The sequence below is a fragment of the Osmerus eperlanus genome, chromosome 28, assembly GCF_963692335.1.
Source record: "Osmerus eperlanus chromosome 28, fOsmEpe2.1, whole genome shotgun sequence".
Lineage (NCBI taxonomy): Eukaryota > Metazoa > Chordata > Actinopteri > Osmeriformes > Osmeridae > Osmerus > Osmerus eperlanus.
Window position 1 is genome coordinate 4,520,269 of NC_085045.1, and position 23,234 is coordinate 4,543,502.

The 23,234-nt window shown below is 46.4% G+C and overlaps 2 protein-coding genes across 2 annotated transcripts in view; both read left to right on the plus strand.

Moving 5' to 3' along the window:
* cacna1ba (calcium channel, voltage-dependent, N type, alpha 1B subunit, a) overlaps positions 1–3,681 on the plus strand; it is a 53,094-nt gene extending 49,413 nt beyond the window's left edge. The window contains 1 exon segment of the mRNA XM_062454076.1: positions 222–3,681. Within this exon segment, the coding sequence (XP_062310060.1) occupies positions 222–761 (540 nt within the window). The 3' untranslated portion in view covers positions 762–3,681.
* Positions 3,682–3,923: 242 nt separating this feature from the next.
* The window catches only part of si:dkey-61l1.4 (collagen alpha-1(I) chain), a 28,282-nt gene continuing 8,971 nt past the window's right edge, over positions 3,924–23,234 (plus strand). The window contains exons 1-25 of the mRNA XM_062454696.1: positions 3,924–4,271; positions 11,709–11,856; positions 12,030–12,188; positions 12,434–12,626; positions 13,372–13,515; positions 13,632–13,727; positions 16,482–17,021; positions 17,438–17,482; positions 17,652–17,771; positions 19,659–19,697; positions 19,789–19,842; positions 19,927–19,980; positions 20,116–20,223; positions 20,487–20,540; positions 20,772–20,825; positions 21,032–21,076; positions 21,218–21,271; positions 21,366–21,410; positions 21,497–21,550; positions 21,689–21,733; positions 21,839–21,892; positions 22,114–22,158; positions 22,280–22,333; positions 22,971–23,015; positions 23,114–23,167. Of these exons, the coding sequence (XP_062310680.1) occupies positions 4,157–4,271; positions 11,709–11,856; positions 12,030–12,188; positions 12,434–12,626; positions 13,372–13,515; positions 13,632–13,727; positions 16,482–17,021; positions 17,438–17,482; positions 17,652–17,771; positions 19,659–19,697; positions 19,789–19,842; positions 19,927–19,980; positions 20,116–20,223; positions 20,487–20,540; positions 20,772–20,825; positions 21,032–21,076; positions 21,218–21,271; positions 21,366–21,410; positions 21,497–21,550; positions 21,689–21,733; positions 21,839–21,892; positions 22,114–22,158; positions 22,280–22,333; positions 22,971–23,015; positions 23,114–23,167 (2,418 nt within the window). The 5' untranslated portion in view covers positions 3,924–4,156. The remainder of the gene's footprint in view (positions 4,272–11,708; positions 11,857–12,029; positions 12,189–12,433; positions 12,627–13,371; positions 13,516–13,631; positions 13,728–16,481; positions 17,022–17,437; positions 17,483–17,651; positions 17,772–19,658; positions 19,698–19,788; positions 19,843–19,926; positions 19,981–20,115; positions 20,224–20,486; positions 20,541–20,771; positions 20,826–21,031; positions 21,077–21,217; positions 21,272–21,365; positions 21,411–21,496; positions 21,551–21,688; positions 21,734–21,838; positions 21,893–22,113; positions 22,159–22,279; positions 22,334–22,970; positions 23,016–23,113; positions 23,168–23,234) is intronic.

Sequence of the window (23,234 nt, forward strand, 5' to 3'; positions counted from 1 at the left end):
TGCCGCCCATGAAATGCTGTCCTGTCACCTGTCCTCTTCCTGCCTGTCCTCGGCGTCCTCTCTCCTTTCCCGCCGTCCGCTCTCCTCTCACGGCGTGACGGCGTCTTTCCCTTCCTTCCTTCCTTCTGCCGACCCCCCCCCCACATCCCCCCCCCCCCCCCCTCCCGCGTGTTCTCATCGTTTGTTATCGTTTCAAATTGCTTTGTCCCATTTTCATCCAGGGCAGTGGTTGGGTTAAAGGCAGCCCGGTGATGTTGACCTCAGGTGTTAGCACGCCCAGCCGTGGCCGCAGGCAGCTCCCCCAGACCCCCCTGACCCCCCGGCCTGGGGTGGCCTACAAGACTGCCAACTCCTCCCCCGTGCACTTTGCGTCCGCCCAGGCCGGCCCGCCCAGTCTGAGTCCTGGCAGGTTGAGCCGAGGGCTGTCGGAGCACAACGCCCTCCTGCACAGCGGCACCTCCCCCGTCCCCTCCCCCGTCACCCGCATCAGCTCCGAGCCCTTCCTGGCCCCCCCCATCGGGAGCCCTCTCTGTAGCCTGCGGGACGAGCTGGCCTTTTTCCAGGACGAGCCTGGCCCTCGCGCCTTCGGACGCCCGCCTCGGACTGCGCCGCCTCGCGTGGGGGGCCTGCCTCTGCCCCCCCAGCAAAGCCTGGCGGTGGCTAACGGATACCATTTCACCTTTGGGGGCAGTGGCAGCCCAAGCACCGGGGCCAGGGTGCCCAGGTACTACTATGAGGCAGAGGAGGACGGATGGTGCTAGCATGGCTTCACACGGATGTTTTTAATGCATTTTGGATTAAATGTGATGAGTTTTATCATCTTTTTTTTTTTTTTTCGTTTACACTGTTGCTAAATACGTGTACAAAGTTGTGTTTAATCCTTTCGTGGTGAAGTGGAACCAAGGGGACATTTCTATTTGAATGTGAACCGAGATGTGTCATTTTTACGACTTGTGTGATGAGGAAATTGAATGCAAATTGATGAATAAATTAGAGTTGTGGCACCTGTAAGATATAATTGCTTTTACACAAGAGAAGGACATTGTTTATTGAGGAACCAAGTGAATTTCTTCTTTAAAAACTATCAAATGGAGACCAACCAGTCTTAAAATGCCTAAACATTGCTTCCCCGTATCAAACATGATATTCTCCATAACAGGTTTAAACATAATAATCAAAAAGTTCCATGGTAAATTAAATGAAATTCTACTTTCACTAATGCTGTTTAGGATGTTTATTGACACATGATTGGGTGAACACCCCATACATTCTACTTAACTGCAAAGCAGCTTTTCTGCTTTCCTTCCAGACTCTGCTGTTCTGTGATGTTTCCTGGTCCTTAGTCACATTCCTGTCCAGCTGTCAGAAGCGCCACATCGACCAATGGTGTTGTTGTTTCACACGTGTGGATTCTCTTCTGTTGAACATGTCCGTCAAACTTCACTACCACCATACTTGAGCAAGTAGAGGGAGAAAAAAAGAAAGTTTTTTTGTTTTTATATTTAACTATCGTAGATGTTATCTTTTTATTGTGTGCATTTTTTGTACGGTGTAACGACAAGTGTGTTTTTCTGTCTATTGCTTACAGTTTTGCCATCATTTCAGGTTCTAATGTTTCTTACAGCTTCAAATGTTTAATACAAAGTGCCTATCCTTTTAGATAAACTGTAGTAAAGATGCAAAGACGAAAGATTTTTTTTTAAGTATCAACTCTTGAGTTGTTCATTTGATAGTTCTGCAAGATGTAAAGCAAGCCTTATCTGCAAACAGAGAAATTACAACTACAGTTAGAAAATGGATGGAGATAACGTAATTCTTGCTATGATTTTCTTTTGATAAATATGTGACAAATTTGAGTGTAAAGGTTGCAACCTTGTGCAAAATCATATACGAACATTTAACAAATATGAAACCTGCATTTGTAGCATATCAATCCAGTTAGGACTACATAATCAGACTAACACTGCATGACTGAAATCGTAAAACTGGTCGACAAACGCAATGATGAAGTAGTAGAGCCTACTTCTCGTTCTGGTGTGTGGACCCTCCTGCATTGCCTACTGTACTTCAACTACGTGATGACTATAGGCCAAAAGGAATCTGATAAGAAAGACAAACAGTGTGCACTTTTTGATGGATGTTCTAGAGTAGAGATCCAGATCCCTGATGAGAGTGTGTGTGTGTGTGTGTGTTGAGTCGAGCCCCTGGCACCAGTACACTGAACCCTTCTATAGTGCATGTCCCTGTTGGCCCGAGACCAAGATCTGCCACCACATCTCTGCTTCCAGTTTGGAGGGGGGAAAAGAATCTCAGATGGATAGAAATGTGGTCTACACCTTCTGTTAAATAGTGGAGCAAAATCTGTCATCTAGTAGTACCTGATGTTGTTAACAATCTTCAGAGCTAGGCTTCACTTGTTTATGTTTGTGTCCATATGACAACACCTTGAGGGTTCTTTTCCGCGATTAATCGGGAAATGCACAAGAATCGATTTGAACAGACCTGTGCTCTGAGATTGGGATGTGGTTATGTACAGTCGGGCATCTAGAGGAAGCTGGCCTCATGTTATAGCATCACAAAGCTGTCTATGAGATGCCCTTGATGGGGCCTGAGGCTTCCATGAGCACACACTTGTCAGGGGTCTGTTTGTTTCCAGAGGTAGGGTCTTGATTATGGAGAACGTAGGGCTATGCAACAAGACGACACTTTGAAAAGATACTTCATCCATTCTGTAGCTTTACATGCTGGTCTTTTCAGATTCAGGCTTCAGCATGATTGTGACCAAATATTTTGTATAAAATTGTTTCAAAAAGTTGCAAAAAAGACTTTGAAATGCATTAAGGCACAATGTATAAAGCGGAAATGAATAGAATATTTAGATCTACAGCAACTTTATATATTTGCATGCGTAACATTTACCCACTTTGACAATGTCAAAAGGAAAACGTGTCTTAAAATGGAAGTAAACAATGTAGTGATGTTTTCTATCTGCTCTGTTAGGTCACCTAACAAAGGTTTTCCATCCAGAGGCTGTTCATAAATTATTGGAAAAACTTCCAGAAGTTATTGACTTATTTTTCACGAAGACAGGAACACATTCTTTATGTTCCAATTTTAGATTACTCATTATTTTTCTCTTGACTTGTTGCCATAGTGGGTCAAAGTAAACTATCCATCTCTACCTTCATTTCATATTTCTGGCCTCTGTATTATGTCAGAAGAAACATATTACATTACATTTAGTCATTTATATCCACACCCAAGTCTGTAACAGTTGGTTGCCAAACATTGAACTTTTCCAATCTCTTTCTGCACACTAACGGCAGTGTAGTTGTGGCTGTTTTATTGAGGAAAAAAATGTTTGCATGTTCCAATGATGTATGTGCATGTAGACATAGACATCTTAAACACTTTTGATACCATGTGCTCATTTGTTGTTGATTTTTATTTATATTTGATATAACTGTGGGGTTTGTTGAAAAAACAACTTTATACAAAACCAGTATTGAACAATGTTGATCGTTCTACCCATGCTGCAGAGCTGGAACATGACATGTTTGGGTGATGGGATTGAGGGAGTTGTTTGTTGCCTGAATTATGTTTATTGGCCAGACTTTGAATTCTGCAGTTGTTTCTACATTTACATTTTGTATGAAGTCCCTTGAATTAAAAAAAAGAATGAAATTAGACTGTGTTTCCACGTAGATTTTTTAAATATATCTTTGATATCTGCAGGGATGCCAATCTATGCCTATGTATTTAATAAAAGTTAAATATGAAGGAGGTGCTAGTATTAGTACTAGTACAGCAGGGTGTGTGATTTTATAAGGGGGGGGGGGTGATGTGGGGGTGTCATTGGTATTGTAATATTACTGGTCTGCAGCAGCACATTGGGCGGAGACTATCTCCAATTTTCCAGGTGGAATAAATCGAAGTGGGTCTGGCATGATGAGACAGAAAAGACGCCTACTAACTCCAGTAGAGGCCTAACTAACTACCTGGATCCATTATGTCAGAGGACATGGACTTATGTTTATAAACCCGAAGTGTTATTCCGTACTATTTAGCCTACATGGAATATTTTATCCAAACAAAACAGACTAATGGATGATGTTTTGCTCTTTATGTTGTCACTGCTGTTTAGTACGGAGTAAACATGTTTTATCTCAAAGAAATTATGTTGTTGCACGTGATTCTTCACAGTTTTGGAGCCTGTATTGCCGATTTTCTTAAGGATTCCACAAATACCGAAACAGGCATTCAAGGGGGAGGTAAGGTCTTCTGCTCTGTAATCTATTTTCAGTTAATTTAAATTACAACACGCAAAACGTTAGCATGTTTTGTTGTTGGTTTATTTAACAACTGCACTCCGAACATAAGCTATCGGTTTTGGTCAAACCTTTAAACATGCGCCTGACTCTTTGTACTAACAGGTGTCATGTAGACATTCAATGATTGTAGACTCTCCGTATCATTCTCAACCACTTGGAGTTGCTGTTGCACAGTCAACTTCCCTAACTACTCTTATGCATTTTATGAATAACCATACTTGTTTACGTTTTGAGACACTTACTTGTTTACCTTTTGAGATAGTAAGTATCTCAAAAGGTAAACAAGTATGGTTATTCATAAAATAAGCAATTGCTTACATTCTGTAACGTGTGTGTGTGTGTTTATGAAAATGTACATCACAAAAAGACAAACTACTTAAGCAGCATAGGCCTCCTATTATTGTAGCCTATGTTTTCCTGTTGATTACAAAGATCAAGGCTCCTACAAGGGTGACCAGGCTAACATAAAGGGAGTAGTTTCCCATAACCTTTCAGCTTCTAATTCCAAAATGACAAGCAGCAGGTCATGTTCCAATGCTGTCCGTATGTGAAGGGAATTGATGAAAAGTATTCAGATAATGTTTTCTAATTGTGTTTATGTGAGCTCTCCCGAGTCGCATTTCTTATTGCAGTTCCCAGTAGAAGTCTCTGAAAGCAACAGGCTCACTGCCAGTTGGACTCCTATGGTTCTAGCTGGCCTTCAGAGCTGACCAGGCAGTCTGCCCTGGGAGGACCATTACTGTTATAGACCGGACTGTGAAAATGAGATGGGACTGGAATAATACTTGTTTTGCATTTCAAGCATATCAGATATCTCTCTTCTACAGTAAACCGTCCTCGCCACACATTGATGCTAGGCCAGTCAGGAATCAAAATGTCAGATATCCTCCCGGTTAAACTTAAGTCTCAAAGCTGCTTTGATGTTAATTTACTCCGTTGAGTAAAGAGAGATGCTGCCTGGAATTTGTTATCAGAGAGTCCCCTTGGGTGCCAATTAGAACACCTCTAATGCTTTGTCAACTAAGTTCCTGCCTTGTCTAGTGGGCCATGTTCGCAGGTCTCTGCTCTATGACAGACGAACAGTGCACAGCATGCTATGTAATGTTCTAATAGCAGGCTTAGCTAGCCTGAACAGAAACCTGATCTGTTTGCTCTATGCTCCCATATTAAGACATAGCGCACAGATCAAAGCACTCTCCTCACTCTGTCTGGATCTGAGGGGAACCACGACTGAGCTAGGCTAAGGCTGGAATACCAGACATGCAGTAATGAATGTTATCCATGTTTGATAATCATAACTATGTGTTCAAGGGGAAGCACTGTCTGATTAAATGTCTGGACAGTATTGCATACAGGCACCTGGCTTGACAGCGGCTGTCATTATTATTGTTCATCGTGCCTTGTAGCTGAGATGTGGCTATAGTTTGCGCTGTGGCTAGTAAACACAGACCATTCCTCGATTCTCCCCCCTCAAAATACACTTTTGATACTTGGATCTTCTGCAGTATTTTATATATGCACTATTTGTATAGTTTGGATAAAAGGTGCAATGCTGTGTCCATAGTTTGATGGACAAAATGTTTTATTTAGTTCACCTATAGCAAACTGGGTTGGATTTGCTACTTCTAGTAAATGAGTTTATAAAACATTAAGCTTATGGATGTGATTTGATTAATCTTAAAGAAAATATATGTCCATCGAGATCGGTTTGTGTGGCTTCCTTATCTTAAACCCTCCCTAACCTGGACACTGTCACCGTCTTTCTGGTTTCGGGTTCTTGATCCTGACGTCAGCGACTCGAGCTCTTCGAACCCGGGTCAGAGCTGTGAGAAGAAAGGAAGGAAAAAAAACACTCCCCTAAAAGCTGCAGTGTCTTTTCAATCACGGACCCCAGATGGAGGTCAGGATGTCCAAGAACAACACTGTGCTGAGCCGCGGCTCTGAGATGACCCAGACTGGCAGAGGGGACAGGAGACGGCCTGTTCCAGATTAAGAGAGATCTGTTCGAGTCAATAACCCTAGCCTGGCTCACTCTTGGCAACGTCAGCTCTTTGGGAAACCCTGAGTTTTGCAACGTCGAGATCAACAATTGATCGTGACTTGCTGAAGGCATACTGCATGACACTTAATACTAATCTGGCGGCCTTGTTGCGTTCGTTGAATGTGCAAACTGTATGACATCATTTCATACAGGCTGCCCTTGTTTCCCTTGTGGATAGTTTTTGACCTGTAACATAACAGAGAGCAAACTGTAAATGAACACGACACCACGCTCTAGCATAGAAAGATTTGGCTCATGTCAGTTTGTGTCCCCTGCTGCTAAATGCACAGTATAATTTTACTTTACAAACACTTATGGTGGATTGGACTTGTGACCATTCTAGAAGCCTGTGGTTCCCTGGACTGAGGACAAACAGGACTAAGTGTTTCCTCAGTTGTCCTAACCGAGTGTGTGCAGCGTGCCGTAATTCTACTTGGCCCCCAAAAAATTGACTTCATAATTGTCTTGAATTGGACTCACTTTTTGCTATGATGGGGCTCTTGGCACGAAGGACAGGCACTGGCAGTTATACTCCTGTAAAACTCAGCGCAGCAGCTGGAGTTTGCTAAACATCTCTCCGCCTATCAGATTGGCACCTCACATCCTCTGATCCAAGTGTCAGGGAGATGGATTTCCTGGTTGGCAGCGTCCGTTGCCTCCCTGTTTGGCTCGGACATGGCAGGGCTTACCCTCCAGGGAGCCTGGGCACAGCTGCAGCTCTGACGCTGGGACAGGCTTCCCCGTCTGCCTGACCAGCAGAACACCTTGGCTCTCCTGAAGGAGTGAGACACACTACACGTGCACACACACACACACACACACACACACACACACACACACACACACACACACACACACAGCCTTGGGGATGGGGTGGTTACTTTGGAAGGATGTGTCAACATAAAAGGTCAAGTCCTATAAAGATTGACTTTCCAATGCCAGCTCTGTTGGTGGGATGCTTGTGTTAAGGGCTTGTAAAAGTCCACCATATATTATGGTGGTTACATCTCACAATATACATGTCCTACAAAGCCTTGTGTTCAAAGGAATGTCCATTTGGGTAGGCCATGTGTCTGTAAAAATCCCTGGCTATGATATTATGGGTCACATTTTTACTCTGTAATCAGTCCCATTAATGAGAAATGATCCTGGCTGCTGTAGTTTCAGCATCTTGACATTATGTCCTGGTTAATGCTGATGTGAGATGGATGTTTGAACTCATTCCAGCCGGTCTCTGGGTGGAGGTTTGGCATGTTGCCAGGAGGCTTCTGACAGGTCAATGTCAGAGCCTAGACTACATGTGTGTTCAGCACCCTGTATTCATTACAGGAAGGAATGTGCACCTTCCTATGGTGGGTTCCCTCTGATCCCTTCTCTCAACAAAGAGTTTGCCCAGTCTGACCCTGAGCCTGTGCAGACGCCACAGCAGGGTTGGAGAGGGGCATGTCTGCTCTGTGTGGCAGATCACCCATCAACATTCCCTCTGTTCACCAGCTAGACTGGACTGTGGCTAGGATTGAAAAGTACAATGGAATGATGTGATGTTAAAAGTGTGTGTTTTTAACAAATGGAAACCTTCTGGTTGTCTGTAGCAATGCATGAGCTTCCTGAGAAAAATGGGTTCCTTGTTAAATTTGTTATATTCCATGGACCATGGTACAATCTGGGAAAGTGCAGTACTAATTACTCCGACAGGGAAACAACCGGATTGCGATAATGAGCTGTGAATATGTAATTTCTTGGAAGAGGACATTCGTTTTTTCACTTTACATCTTGAATTCTCCTCCTCCCGACGTGTGTGCGACATGAATCAAGTTCCCCCAAAGGAGTCTGGGAACCAACACCAAAATATTTTTATATCAATTTTTCTGTCTTTATGTGATTTGTCGAAAATTTTCCCAACAAGTGTCAACCAGGGTAGTTTTCCCAGGAAGGCCTCTACGCCGGAGGGTTCGGTTCTACTTGATTGCCTCTGCCCTTACGGTCTCTGGCAGTCCCGCTGGAAAGAAGCAGAACCAAGCTGAGACAGACCTCTTCCTCTTACAGTATGGCATTCTGGATCACACAGACACAGCTAAACAGTGACTGATTGCAGGACTTTTGCTGTAACGTTCAGATCATGGCAGGCTGATGTTTCACACCAAAGCGCATCTGACACTTGATATTGGGATCAGAAGGCGTGCTGGACAACCCGCTTAGATAAGCTACGCTTTCTAGAAATAGCTTAACTCCGATTTGATGAGCTCCACGTGCAGCTCATGTTCGCTCCCCAGACTCCAGAGAGGGGGGAGCTGTGTGGTTTTGTTCCTCTCTTCTGCTCCCCAGCAGGCACACAGAGGCAGCCAGCACGGAACACACAGTGAAATAGTGCGTTCTGAGGCATGTCCCCAAGCGGGGCGACACCTGTGAAAATAATATCCCCCCTTTTTTTTATGGCTCCCAGAGCTTTACGTGACACTGTCCCTGCCTCTGATCCAGCAGGGGGATCTGTCTCCCTGACAGGGTGACGACACCCTGTAGGCACAGCACACAGGTGGAAGAAGTACTGTAAACACCAGTAATGGCTCGATAGGGATCAGAGCTGACGGGGTAACTGGCTGATGATGAACAATGACACCCTCTGGTCTACTCTGGCCTGTGTCTTTCATGGTGGGACAGCCAGGCTGGTGGTGGAAGGGGTGTCAGAGGGGTACAGAGCCCGAGGAAAACAGCTGATGGCTGGGCTGAAGCACCATCCTGTCACCCAGCATGAACCCAGCCTTGAGGCCCTAACCGCCAAACCACTTCTGTGATGGACTAAACAGGCCAGGGTTCCTTACCAGAGCAGCTCTGAGGTTGTTTCAACAACCACTACCTCTGGAGGTAATCCATTGTTTGTAGATTGGGTTTTGCTTTGGTCGCTTTCACATCTCGAAGGGGCCAGGCTTGACATCTATAAACACTTGATGCCCATAGGTTTGAAGTTACTGTTGATGTTGGTCACCGTTTGGTTTTTAAATATTGTTCTTCTCCAAAAGAGGAAATGAGCACATATTTTAGATGGAAGGTCTCTTTGAAAGAAGAGAATGTTGGGAATATTCAGAGAAAATGCTCCTGTGTACTGGCCATGGGTGTGAAGTAGGTGACCAGTGTGTGCTCTGAAGTTCAGGGAAGTTGAAATAGCTCTGGCTAACAGCAATGAGGGTGATGCATTTGCTGTCAGGACGCCTTTTGTGCAATATCTCACTTTTAATAATGATTGTTGGTACAATCTGCCATTAATAAAAGTACAGCATGCGTATCCTATTCACAGCCAAGCATAAACAAAATAAATATAATTAATTTCCAGATCATTTTCTCAGCTGTTTAAACTTAAACACATTAATATGGAGGTCAATCATTAATCACCACGGTGACTCCTTAAGCAATTCCATGAGAACATTTAATCTCTCGAACCTTTTTTGATGACCTTTAAAAACACTATTATGGAAAAGAAAAATATCAAGACTAGTGTTATTTCCCTTCCACATAATCCCACTAGACTGAACTCAAGTTAACCGTCCATGTAAATGACCCGTAACACAAACCAGAGCCACAGGACCTAATTGCCCATCAAATGAGACCAGCAGCCAAGACACTAGACCCAAAGGCTTACTACTCAACACTGAGCTGAGTAGACGACTGTTTGGCAGTTACCTCTAACCTCCTCTCTAAGTATTTCCCACAAACTACTTCAAGAGAAAAATGATGACTATGTTCTGGGAGAGGGGTTGCCTCTTCTCTTTTCCAGCCCAGACAGTTACAACTGATCTGTCACATTGGAGAGGTGTGTGTAGGATACCAAGTGGAGATCCGTGGTGTTTGTAGATGGTATCAAACTCATGGTGTGATTCAGGGTCTGTCGGGTTCTCTCCTGGTTGGTCTGTGTTCTGTCCTTAAGAACCAGACTCTTCTCCATTCCTCTATCCTCCTGCCTTCTCTCCTGTCAGCACATGGACTCAAGATGGTTGCCGGAGTTTTTCAGCTCCCACCTGGATGCAAGTCATTCTGCTTTGAAATGCTCCCATCTCTCCCTTCCCTCACAGGCCTGGCACGGTTCCATGCCGTTAGCTACCGTCTACCTGTCATATTAATCCATTTGAAAAGAGCCGCCTCTTCGGCACCGTCTGTCGAGGTCGTAACGTAGACCAAACACAAAGGTCTTCAAGTGACAACAGGGGGTCCTAAAAGGGCGCCGTTCGAAACGCATTAGTTTCTAATACCCAGAAATGGCTCGTGTTGTTTTCAGCACCTTGTTGGAGTCAGCGGTGTGCCGACGGTGCATGCCCCAGTGGGTTGAGGAATGCTGCCTTAGGCTCAGGACGGACCTTTCACTGCTTAATCACAGTGTAGTCATGTGTGACTGCAGTCCTTCAGCCCGGGAGTGGAGTCTGAGGGAAGCGTGACAGACACACTGTATGATGGGATCCGCTGGCAAAATTAGAGGCCTTTCACCACTCTTCTTCGAAACAAGTCAGAGGGTTATGTCTGCTGAGCAGTGAGATATCGTTGTAATGTATACCTCCATGGTTCGCTGGTTTAGCGGAACCACAGTGCCTGGGGTCATTGTTCGGACTTGCCATTTGTGCCGAGGATTAATGTCGATATGAATGTGGAAAGGCAGCCATTAGGGCAGCTGTGTTTCCCCATGCCAAACACTTCCTTCTCAAAGTTGGCTGAAGGTTCTGGCGTTATCGAGAACGGCATCGACAAAAACCCTGAGGGGAGAACGTTTCTGTCTCCGTCGCCACAATTAATAGTGGGCGCAGGTAATGAAGCAGGAAGTAACTCTAAAAAGAATTCCTGTGGGCATTGGGACTGATTTATGAACTCTGCCATGGGTATTTTCACAGCTTACCCCAGAGCAATTCATTAGGACCCCTATGGGGCTTGATGTCAAGGGCCTGGACAGGGCAGAGTAGGGGCCATTTAATTTACCCTGTATCTGGTGGGGCCTTCCTTGGATGATGGATGATCCCACCCGACGTAATTACAGTAAAGCTCAGGGATAACTCGGACATGTGAAGGAGATCGTAGAAGAAGAGTAGAGGAAGTCTCATTACAAAGCATGTCTCTGTCGCATGTCCGAGCCATCCTTCAGTTACGACTGCTGCAGCACTGCTCTGCTGCTTGTCCTGCGGCTATCCAGAGATTAATGAGCACAATTACGGCCTTGTTTCTCACCCACTGGGAGGAAAGCGCTCCTCTCCCCTTCCTGCTAAATGACTGGCTCCTCTAAAGCAACAAAGGACGAAAGATCAAGAGCTGGGTCAGGGCGCTGAACAGTCTGACAACATGTTGTGTTGATCTTTCGACAGGGAAGGTGGATTTGTTGGAGCAGCTGTGCCGGGTGGCAGGTAACAGCACTAACGTCTCCTTCTCTGTGGGGGGCCAGAGATGTCTAACACTTCATATGGGCATGTATGCCACTCTGGCAATGCCAACACAGCAGGCATTTGGACCAAGGTACGTTATCTATCATTCATTCATAACCTATAGCGTGTAACTATAGTACGTGTCGTTGTTTTACAGTATGTGATCAACTCGTGTGTGTGTGTGTATATTTGTGTGTGTGTGTGCCTACATGTACTGTACGTGTGTGTGTGTGTGTGTGTGTATCTGTGTGTGCTCTCCCCCAGGTTCTCTGATGAGTTCAGCGTGCTGCTGGAGGTGCGGGGGGTGCAGAAGGAGGAGGTGAGCCTGCTGACCCTGCTCAGCCCTCAGGGTCACATCCAGCTGCAGCTGCGTGTCAGCCCGCACGCCCTCAGCTTCGTGTCCACGCACCACCGCCACTACGAGTACGTGTCGGGGTCCCTCCCCCCCGCCGCTCCCGGGTCCCTATCTGTGCACGGCTGACTTTAGGGAACGCGTCTAAGCTCTGGGGCCGTCTTTTTGGCAAAATTGATTCACTGACTTATGTTATGGGTTCCAAAGGCTTTGTTGATTGTCGCTTTGGATAGAAGCATCTGTTAAATTAATACAAAATGTTGTCATTCTCTACCACTGAGCTGAACTATCACCCCCCCCCCCCTTTGCTGCCCAGGTTTCCAGTTGGTTCTCTGACGGATGGCCATTGGCACCAGGTCTCTGTGGGGGTGTCCTCCCACTGGCTGTCCCTGTATACTGACTGTGTGCTGGTGGAGATGGTCAGCTGGAACTTCCCTGGACAGGACATCACCACCGATGGACTACTGATGGTCGGAGGGATTCTGGAGGGCTTCGAGACCCCATTCGAAGTGAGGGATACCTAAGTGAAAGTCACCAAAGCTTTTCGATCGTGTTTTCCCATGTTCATTTCCAGCTACGGTAGTGCAGATATCCAACATCTTCCAGGTGATGGCAGTAGAGAGGGGATGAAAAGTTCCTTTTGTATCACAGCTTTATTCTCCATTTGAAAATGATCTGTTCCAATCACTCTGTTTCTCTCCCCTTAAGAATTCAGTCCATGATTGAATAGGGAGTCCAAAATATCCCTGATGAATCTGTTCCTCCACCTGCCAACTCCTAAATCCCCCCTGAGGTTTCTCTGAAGGCCTCCCTTCCTTAACTCAAGCCAGAGCCCAGTGTTCCTTAGCCAATTCATCATGAACCCAGGCTCTGGAAGTCATCTCTCACTGCCCTTAATCAGTGGTTATATTCCATACTGTTCATGCATCAGTGTAGTAAAAAAAAAGGACCATATTTGGATGATTTCGGCGTTAACTGGAAATCCCCATCCCTATGGTCATGGTTAGGATAAAGAGGTTATGCACGGTCTACAATGGTCAGCATGAGGTGGGGTTGCCATGACTCCCGTGGTCATTGCCATGACTGTCTCTAATGCTCCTGTCCCAAGGAACCTCTCGCATGCATGAGTCATATCCAGGCAAACGCCGTGAACCCCAGGGTTGGTGGTGAGGACATCTCTGGTTCTCCCTAAGGGCCCCACCTCCTGATCCACCTCTGATCCACCTCTTCAGCCTCTGCTGCATCTGTCCTCAGGGAACCCTAAGACAGATGACCTTTGTGATGGGTGACCCCACCGCCGCCAGAGACCACTGTCTCCTCCATCAGCCTGTGTGTGACCGAGGCAGTCCCAAACCCCCACGCTCCCCCAGGACCCCTCTACCCATACACGGCCTCCAGGTACTGCAACACTCCGGAATGTTCTCCCCATTACTCAACGAGACGGCTAGACGGTTATTACAAGCTATTCCTTTCAGTGATGGAAATTCTCATGCTTGGACATTCCCACACCTCAGGCTCACGAAGCTTCATCTGGTGACCTGTCAGACATCCGAACCAGCAGCCCGACGAACGAAACAGAGAGCTCCACGTCTGTAGAGAAAGGGCCTGGGGTGAGTACTGGATGACACGGGGAGCAGGTCATGCCGACGTACAGTACAGCTGTGGAGTTGCTGAAGTCTTTGTGAGAGTTTTTGGAATACGCTCTCGGAATGCATTCCCCTGTGTGTGGACCTTTGCTCCCATGCCCATTAGACAGAGTAGAGGAAGGTCTCACTTATCTAATACACAACACAATGGAGGCAAATAACGCACAAGCGACAGATGAAGTGAGTGGGAGATGAATTGCCTGCAAAATCTGGAAAGTGCATTTATGGAAGTGAAGGGAAGCCCACTGATTTCTCATTTGTCCCCATAACGCCATTCTTTATTTTCCTAACGGGGAGAGCTGGGATTCATTAGGGTCATGGGAACAGGCCCTGCATAAGAGCATACCACATCAGAGTGATGTGTGTGTGTGTGTGTGTGTGCACTGAAAGCAGCTATGACAAATACCCCATTAGGGACGGGATCCCTCCTGGTTTCACACACTGCAGCACCCCAGAAACATCCAGAACGTTGCAACCCTGAAAAGACATTATCACTTCCCAGTCCATCACAGTGCACACCGTATCCATGCAACTTCACAAATCAATCCTACATATATTCAGGGTATTTTGTACATAAATCTAAATCTTCATTTAGTGTGATCTTGGGATTATGAATTGACTGTTTGTCTGTGTTTATTGAAACGTAGAATTGGCTCATTTGACTATATATACACTTGCACTGTATTGTACATTACAATATATTTACTGCCACCAATACTTAGCATGTCTGAGAGTTTCTGTGCATGTTTTTACTTCTCTCCTGATGGCTGAACGTCCTGAAATACCCCTAACATCACATCTTAACACATCCTTGTATAACCAGTTCATGTAGTACCTGGTTCATACTAAATGCTGTTAGGCTTCATCAGAACACCACTAAATGGAGGTACTGTACTTATTTTTTACTCGCACTCTTGCCTTGCCTTCACCTTCCCCACCCTCCTATCTCTATCTCCTATAAAGATAAGAGATTTGAGCCATGAAAGCTGTGAAGACACCTCTGCGCATGTTCTTTACCCAGAAGAAGCCATGTTTTTGGGTCCCCCAGCAAGACGGATATAAAGGAGAGAGTCTCGTGGGAGTTTAGCTCTGCGCCATATCCCAGAATGTTCCCGTCCCTGAGACACTGTCAGTCCTCTGAAACCTCAGACCACTAAAACGTACAATATTCCCAGGGCTTTAATCGAGCTATATACCTAGTTAAAGAGCCGTATAAAAGAGCTGCTTTATTAGAATGCCAGTGTCTTAAACCAATACCTAAAGTTCAAATACGAAAATTAACTGGCCTAACACTTTGTCCTAATGGAAACCATGTGTCTTGTATAATGGCCTCGGAGTGGTAAGTGATGAGATCTACATGCCCTATAAAGGGAGATGCTTGGAAGAGGTTAGTCTGTGTAAAGTGGTAGGACTTTCTGAATGCTTTGAGTGATCTGAATCCCGGCCAGTGAGAGGGGTGTAACTCTCACTTTTCCCACTTCTGAAGTCCGCGCAGATGTGCTTTCCCATGGGGGGGATGCCCTTGTCATGGTTTACCGGGCTAATGCCAGTGATCCTTCTTGCTTTCCAGGGCGTGTGGTCATGGCTGCCTCACTCGCTTTGATTTACACTGCTGTAGGTCTCCAGCGTAGCCGTTTTTCATTTCAATCAAATTAGCCTCCTTTGAGATCATTAGCAGATTATTGCTGTGGCTTTTCTACTGGGAAGTTTCCCGTTACGTAAATCTCTGTGGCCTCGCTGCTTCATTCGGTCGGCTTTTGTAGTAACAATTTTCATGGAAATGATTTCTCGCCCTCTGGTAGTAAGCCTCCCCTGCGCAAAATCCCCAAACAGCTGGAGTGAAACGGTTAGATCATGGTGCTCATCGGCCCCTCTCTGGGCTTGGCGTGCTGGCTGGGGTGTGCCATGCGTGGGTGGGGAGTGTGGAAGAAAGCGAGCCTAGCCCAGGGTGTGTCTGCCTGCCTGCAGCCTGCCTGTCTGCTTGGGTGTCCTTGCTACTGCGCAGGGTAGGAACAGAGGACGGGCTCTGACTCTGTTGTGGACTCGTCCTGGTGCAGCGTGGAGGGTTGACCTCCAGTAGTCATGAGGTGTGTTGTGACCTGGATGCTGGCCTGCCTTTGGCTGAAGCCTCTCTTGTTCGGGCTGTGTATGGAGCGTCACTGGGGGGACGCTCTCACGGTAGGCCACGTTTACTTATCGAATTGAAGTTTCTAGAATAGAATTTGAGCAACGACAATGTTCATTTTTAACATTTAGCTACTTGGGCAAGTTCTGTTTTCAAGTGGTTTTGTACAGTAGCGACTGGATCTACGGTACTGCACATGCTGTAGAGAACATGGCTTGCATCCCTGACTCTCGTATCTATTGCAGGCACTTGTTCACACTTGTTGTTGTAAAGACTTTTGCTTTCATAAAATGTGTTTTAAACCAATAATCACCTCTTATTCATGCAGGCCCCACTAAACAGATCCACATGCAGGGAATCTCCTAGAGCCAGAAAACATTGGCTCATTGGCTGGAAGTGATTCCCCAAATTTGTCCTTGAACATCAGATGTTTTAAGTGCTCAAACAGAAAATTGTCAGGGAAAGGCAGCCAAAACAGTCTGATCATGTTCAAAGAAGGATCTGGACACAATTGTGGTGTTAGTGCGAGACCCCAGAACTCAAACTCAATCTGTCTGTGACTAATTCTTCTACGTGCATTTTCTGTCTCCTAGGATCTATCACCTCCTGGAAGCATCCCCCAGCATGCAGACAACATTCCGCAAGAGAATGTAGATGTGGTAGTTGATGAAAACCCATTTAAGGAGTTTTCTATCCACATGGGGGAGAGAGACCTCAACAGCAAGTCCTACTCCAGAGTCCAAGCCTCAGACAAGGAAGTTGAAGACCGATTAGAATGGACGTTCCCCAGATCCTCCCTTGATGACATGATCGACCTGGACTCCAATACCCACAACCCCTCTGAACAGAAGACCTCACTCCAGTCTGACTCCAAGGTTCTGATGGAGGAGAACTTGCTGCTGCCTGCTGGGTCGACAGCGGAGGCGGTCTCAGAGGAGCAGGGAGAGACGGGTAGAGTGTCGGCCACACAGAGAGGACTGTGGGAGCGTGAGGCGGCAGTATACTCTGGTCCCCACCACCCCCGAACAGAGACGGTGGTGCCCAGTGAGGGGGATATGATTGTGGGATCTGACCGTAAGATGTACAGGCTCCTGGGTGGACCTCCAGGGCCTATTGGACCACCAGGGAAAAGAGTATGATTCACTTTGGATACATTATGCCGGGTCATTGTCAATTCATCAGTAGAACAGTGCCACTTCTACTTAGATGTTAGATGTTTTCCTTTTTAATGCAATTACCAAACCTTTAACTTTCTTTCAAGCTTTTTATGTTATTGTTGTAAGTATGGTGTATGGAAAACCTGCACAAACATTGTGGTTACATTTTTCCATATGACAGGGATACATAATGATTTATATGCAGACTACAAATTACAGGTTTGAAAATACTGTAAACATTTCCAAAGTTGCAACATGAATAATGTACCACACAGACCTAAAACTGTATTTTCTCTATTAGATCATCATAGATGCACTGCCAGACAGTAGTCTATTCAAGGCAAGCCAATGTACTAACATTCACAAACCATTCATTGACTTTTTCCTAACAGGGGTGTGCTGGCCAAGAGGGCTATCTTGGGTTTAAGGGTGACAAGGTAAGAACATTGGGAGGAACAGCTGAACAATGTGGGTACACAAGATGTACATACTTGTGATGTGGTTCTGTAGTTCATGTTGACTTTACTGTACTGAGCTTCCTGTGACCTGCACTTGGTTGAACATGACTCATTGTCCCAGAATGCCCTCTGCTCCGCTTGCCATTAGGGATTCCAGGGTGAGAGGGGGAAGGAAGGCAGGCAGGGTGAGAGGGGTCCTCCGGGGCCTGCAGGACTGCCTACTCTCTACCTGTGGAGGAACTCAGAGGAGGACTGGACTGCTTTTAGGGTAAGACCAGCCCTGAGAGAAGAGATCCATCACAGTGGTCTCGCTAGGCTCTCCCTGTCAGGACAATTTCAATACCACAGCCCTTCCCTTGTCACCCTGAAACCCAAGATGGCCTCCTCTGCTAGCGCATCTCTTTTGGAAAAAAGTATCTTCTAATCAAAATGTTACACAAATGACTGAATTTGGTATGATACATTGACAAGCAGTATCATTATAATCCTTCTGTTTATTTTCACATTCTTCCGAATAGACCCAAGATGAAGTATAGTCACTTTATGTGAATAGAGGAGCTTAATGAAAGAATGTCATTGTGGTGGGGAAAGTGTTTTATCACTTATGTGTTGTCTTATATACAATCCATAGCCCGAGGGTCTGAATTTGATTAGTTTATGTGAAATTACAAAATGCCTTTTGTCTTGATTAGAGTTGATTACTACACTTATATAAGTACTTCTGCATGGCAACTTACTGAAAGTATATTTGAGAAATCAACAAGAAACAGATTTTTTAAACACATTATTTACAAAAGTCCAATGTTACAATCATACACTAGACCTTTATGAATTTCATACACAGAATCATCTTGTATCTGATTTCTGGATTTAATGCTCGCTGTGCAATCTGTACATTTAAAACAGCCGTGTTTATTTCGGACATAAACATACTGATGCTGGAACGTGCTTCCTCAACCTCGCCGAGACCAAAATACATCTGCGAGCTGATTAGATTAGGCCCGCGGCTGTTTTTTCCATCAGTAATGGAAGAGTAAACCTCAGCAGGTTTTTATAGACTCTAAGGTCCTCTGTGACCATCAGCGTAGAGCGGGCCCTCTATTTCAGGGTGTGTGTGTGTGTGTGTGTGTGTGTGTGTGTGTGTGTGTGTGTGTGTGTGTGTGTGTGTGTGTGTGTGTGTGTGTGTGTGTGTGTGTGTGTGTGTGTGTGTGTGTGTGTGTGTGTGTGTGTGTGTGTGTGTGTGTGTGTGTGTGTGTGTGTGTGTGTGTGTGTGTGTGTGTAATCCTCTCCCAGTGTGGGGACATGGACTCAGCTCGATGGGGACTGGAGCAGCAGGACTCAGGCTCGCAGCGCTCTCTGATGTACAGTAATGAGGGCTGATCTGTCTGCCGAGCATTGTAACCCAAAGCCCCCCTGACCCGTGCTCCGGTTACCCCCCCCTCTGTCCTGTGAAAAGCCCCAGCGCTGGCTGTGAATGGGCGCAGTGTTGCCCGCAGCCAGCTGGGAGCACACTGGGGGGCTCTGACAGCCTATTAACCCCCTACTCAGCCTCCAGCTTACTGAAGCCGGGTCCCCCTGTGGAGTCCCAGGAACAGGGGAGGTCCACGCTTCTCATAGATGCCTGAGCTTCACCTTAACTGGGCCTGCGAGCCCTCCCTCGCCCCCGGGACAGAACCAGCGCTGTGGTTCCAAGGCAAATATTGTCCCCGGGCAAGAGAGCCAGACCGCAACGTTTTTATTAAACCAGCGGCCCACTGTGTGATTCAGTGCCCGGTAGTATCCCAGCTCTGGGTTCAGCAGTGACAGCGTGCTCTGTGCCGCCTCCCTCAGCCGTCGGTGGAAGTAGAGCTCCTCAGCATGGGGCTCTCAACACTTTGTCGGGGACTTTTGGATTTTGGCCTCCGCTCAATGCCCCTGCCCCTAAGTGTTACATGAAATGATGTGTGAGAGTTTACGTTGAGCAAACAGTCGCGCGTTTCCTGTCCGCGGCGTGGGTGAAGTAGCTGGCTCCCATTCTCGCTCGGATGGCTTGTGCTGTGGTCTGCCCTGGCTCATGGCAGAGTTCACTTGGATGTGAATCCTTTTATAGTTTCAACTTGAGTTGCTTCGGGATTTGATGCACATACTCATTTGTTGACCTCTGCTTTCCTCCCAGCGATCGACGTTTTTCCATTTGCTGCGGGCGGGCTGGCCAGTAAGTACCAAAGCTCCACTGCTTCACCTCCCAACAGGCCCGAGTGGCCGAGATGTGTTTCTGATGGACTCCCTCTTCTCTCGAATCCCAGATCGAAGCGGGACCCCCCGGACCGGACGGGGAGATGGGCAGGCCTGGTCTTCCAGTAAGTCTTCCAAACGCACACACAGCAATCATGCTATGTTATAAAGCGCTTCATGCTGATGCAGGGGACTGTTGTGTTATGCAGGGAATCCCTGGTGACCATGGAAACGGGGGAATGCCGGGTGAAAGAGGAGAGATGGTAACTATGGACATTAAACACACTGTACACGCGTCAGTTATTGGATCAATGGACATTCTTATTTATTCGAAAAGCAGCTCTCTCAGCGTTTTGTTTCTTAAGGCGGTAGATCTTATTATTCTGTCCGTGTGCCAGGGATCCCCTGGGCCAAAGGGTGTGCCCGGGAGAGCGGGGACCTGTGGTAGAGATGGCAGCTACGGCCTGGATGGCCAGTCTGGTCCACCAGGACACCCAGGGCTCAAGGTAAGGTTAGAAAGATGAGTCTACAGACTACAGTCTCCTACAGTCTACAGGCTTTGGTTTACTGTAAAGCCTGCTAGATGCTGTACTAAACCTTTGGAAGCTGGAACAATGACAACCAACTGCTAGCATGTATTTGCCACAAAAATGGCAAATACATAATAATAATAAATAACAAGTTTTTTTATTTTTTATTTTATAAAATATTTGTCTAAAAGACACATTTGATGTTTTCATGACATTAACGTTGTTGGGTTTTATGACAGGGTTTCCCAGGATATAAGGGAGAGGCAGCCCCTCCTGGTGAGAAGGGAGATGAGGTGAGAAGGCAACTTTTCCTGACCTAGCTACAGTAGCTGGGGAATCTTTCTGACCTGCTAATGTTGTGTACGGTAGCTTTGAGTGCAGGGATGCTAACGTCTTACAACCCTGGTGCACTGACACAATGTTACGTGCACATCATGTCTCTCTCTCTGTTTCTCACCCTCTTTCTCAATCTCTCTCTCTCTCTCTTCTGTTTCTGCATCACTCTCTCTCCTGCTCTACATTAGGGGTTTACTGGTGAAACGGGTCCACGTGGAGATCGAGGGAAGACTGGAGAGAAGGTCATTACAGCTATCTACCTGCTTTACCAGCTGATTACATGAAATTATTGTCCTTTTGAAATATCGACTCCCCTTTTTTTCTCTCACTGTCTGATATGGTTTTCCACAAAGATGTATGTTTGCATCTCCCTCTAGTGGATGGAAATATTATTGTGCGTTTTAGCTGGCAGCCACTGTGGCATGACGGTCATTTGAATGTTCTCCAGGGTTCTAAAGGGGAGCCTGGGGACTCTGGACCAGTTGGCTCACCTGTGAGTATGGCACAGGATGCCGCAGATCACCTGATTCCAATACACTGAGACACAGCGGATTGTATCACATTAAGTCAGACGATCGTAAGCCTATCCAAATGCCATGACATGTTATTGTTCTCGACTCAATCTTGATTTCAGGGCCCAATGGGAAAAAGAGGCCCTCAAGGGCTTCCAGGAGCCCCTGGACCTGAGGTAAGAATAGGCCTTCTGTATCGCCTGTTACTGCCAGTTCGTCTGTCGTTGATCTTGTCTCTTACTTGTCTCTCCACATTCATTTGTTTGTCAGGGAGATTATGGATACGAAGGAGCAGAGGGCCCTCCAGGGTCAGTGGTGAGTACACCTCCAGTGGAGACCACACCATGAACGTCCCCGTGCCGCTGGCCTGCAGTGCTCCATATGTCTGTGTGTCCATACAGGGAGCTCCAGGGGTCACCGGAGGCATCGGAGCCCAGGGGGTGAATGGCTCTGAGGTGAGTAGATCTACCTCGTGGTGACGGGGGGGGGGGGGGGGGGGGGCAGAATCCTCATCGTCACAATACAGAGCCTCACTTGACCAGAGTAAACTTTGGGTATTGTCACGGTGACCATTGGCGCTGTTCTCCTTCCAGGGGGAGTCTGGCCCAGCTGGTCCACCTGGTCGTAAAGGCCCTCCAGTAGGTGTTCATAGCTTCTCCTCTCTGCTAGATCCATGACGTTTGTAGAAAGAGGACCATACCATACCCTAGCTACCCATCATTAATCCTTTCTGTTTCCTATAGGGTCCGCAAGGGTTGTTAGGAGAAAGAGGGCCTATTGGACTTCGAGGACCACAAGTAAGAATCTATGAGTCATATACAGTCAGGGGAGGCAACAGAGAACAGTAAAGTGTCTAATGGTTGTCAGGGATGCTGTCGGACATTTACTGTTGTTGGCCAGGATGGCACACTATGGTATTTTCCCCTGAGCCTTGTTAGATAGCATCTGGAGATGGAAACCTGCAGCCTTTTAGTCTGACTCGGGAATGAACTATGAATAAACTGTCTTTAACCTTCAGGGATATCCAGGGAAGGAGGGCCCTTTAGGTCTAAAAGGTGACACGGTGAGTTATTTGTGTGTGTGTTTTGTGCAAGTAACAGTGAGTTCCCTAGTTGTTCACCTACTTATTGTACTTATTGAAACGGATGAATGTGTAATTGATTACTCTCGCGTTTGTTTGCAAGGGTGAGGCGGGGCCATTGGGCATAAAGGGCTTACCAGGCATCGACGGAGCCATGGTGAGTCTTCTAAGTCTACATTTTCATTTGTCATGTGACGTACACATTTGTCATGTGACATTCAAGTCTCAGCCCCAGGTCCCACTGCATTATGGGCCGTATGGCCGACAAGCATTCACAACACAGGAGATTGAGCGTATCAGAACCGTTTGTGGATCTAGGTCATCCTAGTGTATTTCAATGAAAGGTTCCTTTGACAGGCTTGTTTTTTGACTTATGGCCGCTCTGCAGCAATAAAGACGATATCAAGAGGATCCCGAAATCCCCATGTGGCTGCCATCTGAGTAGGCCACTCTTTTAATCATGAAAAGCCAAGTTGACTTCTCACCTATTTTACTAGTGTTCCAGCTGGCCCTTCGCTCCTGGTTTTAACGCCTGGTTTTTCTAAGGCCTCAACAAATGAAATGGATGCCATCTTTTGGAAACGCCAATCATTTTTATGGGGGGGTTTCCCTATCGGGAATTAGGTCATGTCTATCTTTAGTCTGAACATAGTACGTGCCCTTATCTTACCTCAGCAAACAGTAAGCAATTAGGGTGGTCAGTCAGGTCTGTGAGTCTGTTTGGACAGGATGTCCAGATTATCCATAGCTCAATAATGGACTCATTATTCCCCCCCTGTCTACCTATCTCCTAGGGGATCCCTGGAATTTGGGGTCTGCGTGGGATTCCAGGTGCCACTGTGAGAGATCCTTCTGTTCTTGTTCATTTGATCTTGTGGATGTAGCATTATTCGAATAGATCGTTGCTCTATTACCCTGGTCTGGACTGTCCTTGCAGGGTTTTAATGGAGTGGATGGAGACAAGGGAGACGCTGGACCAAAAGGAGACCAAGTACGACGTCCAGTGGTTCATGTAGTTCACCATCACATACAAACTAGAACAGTTCTTTGGTGTTTTG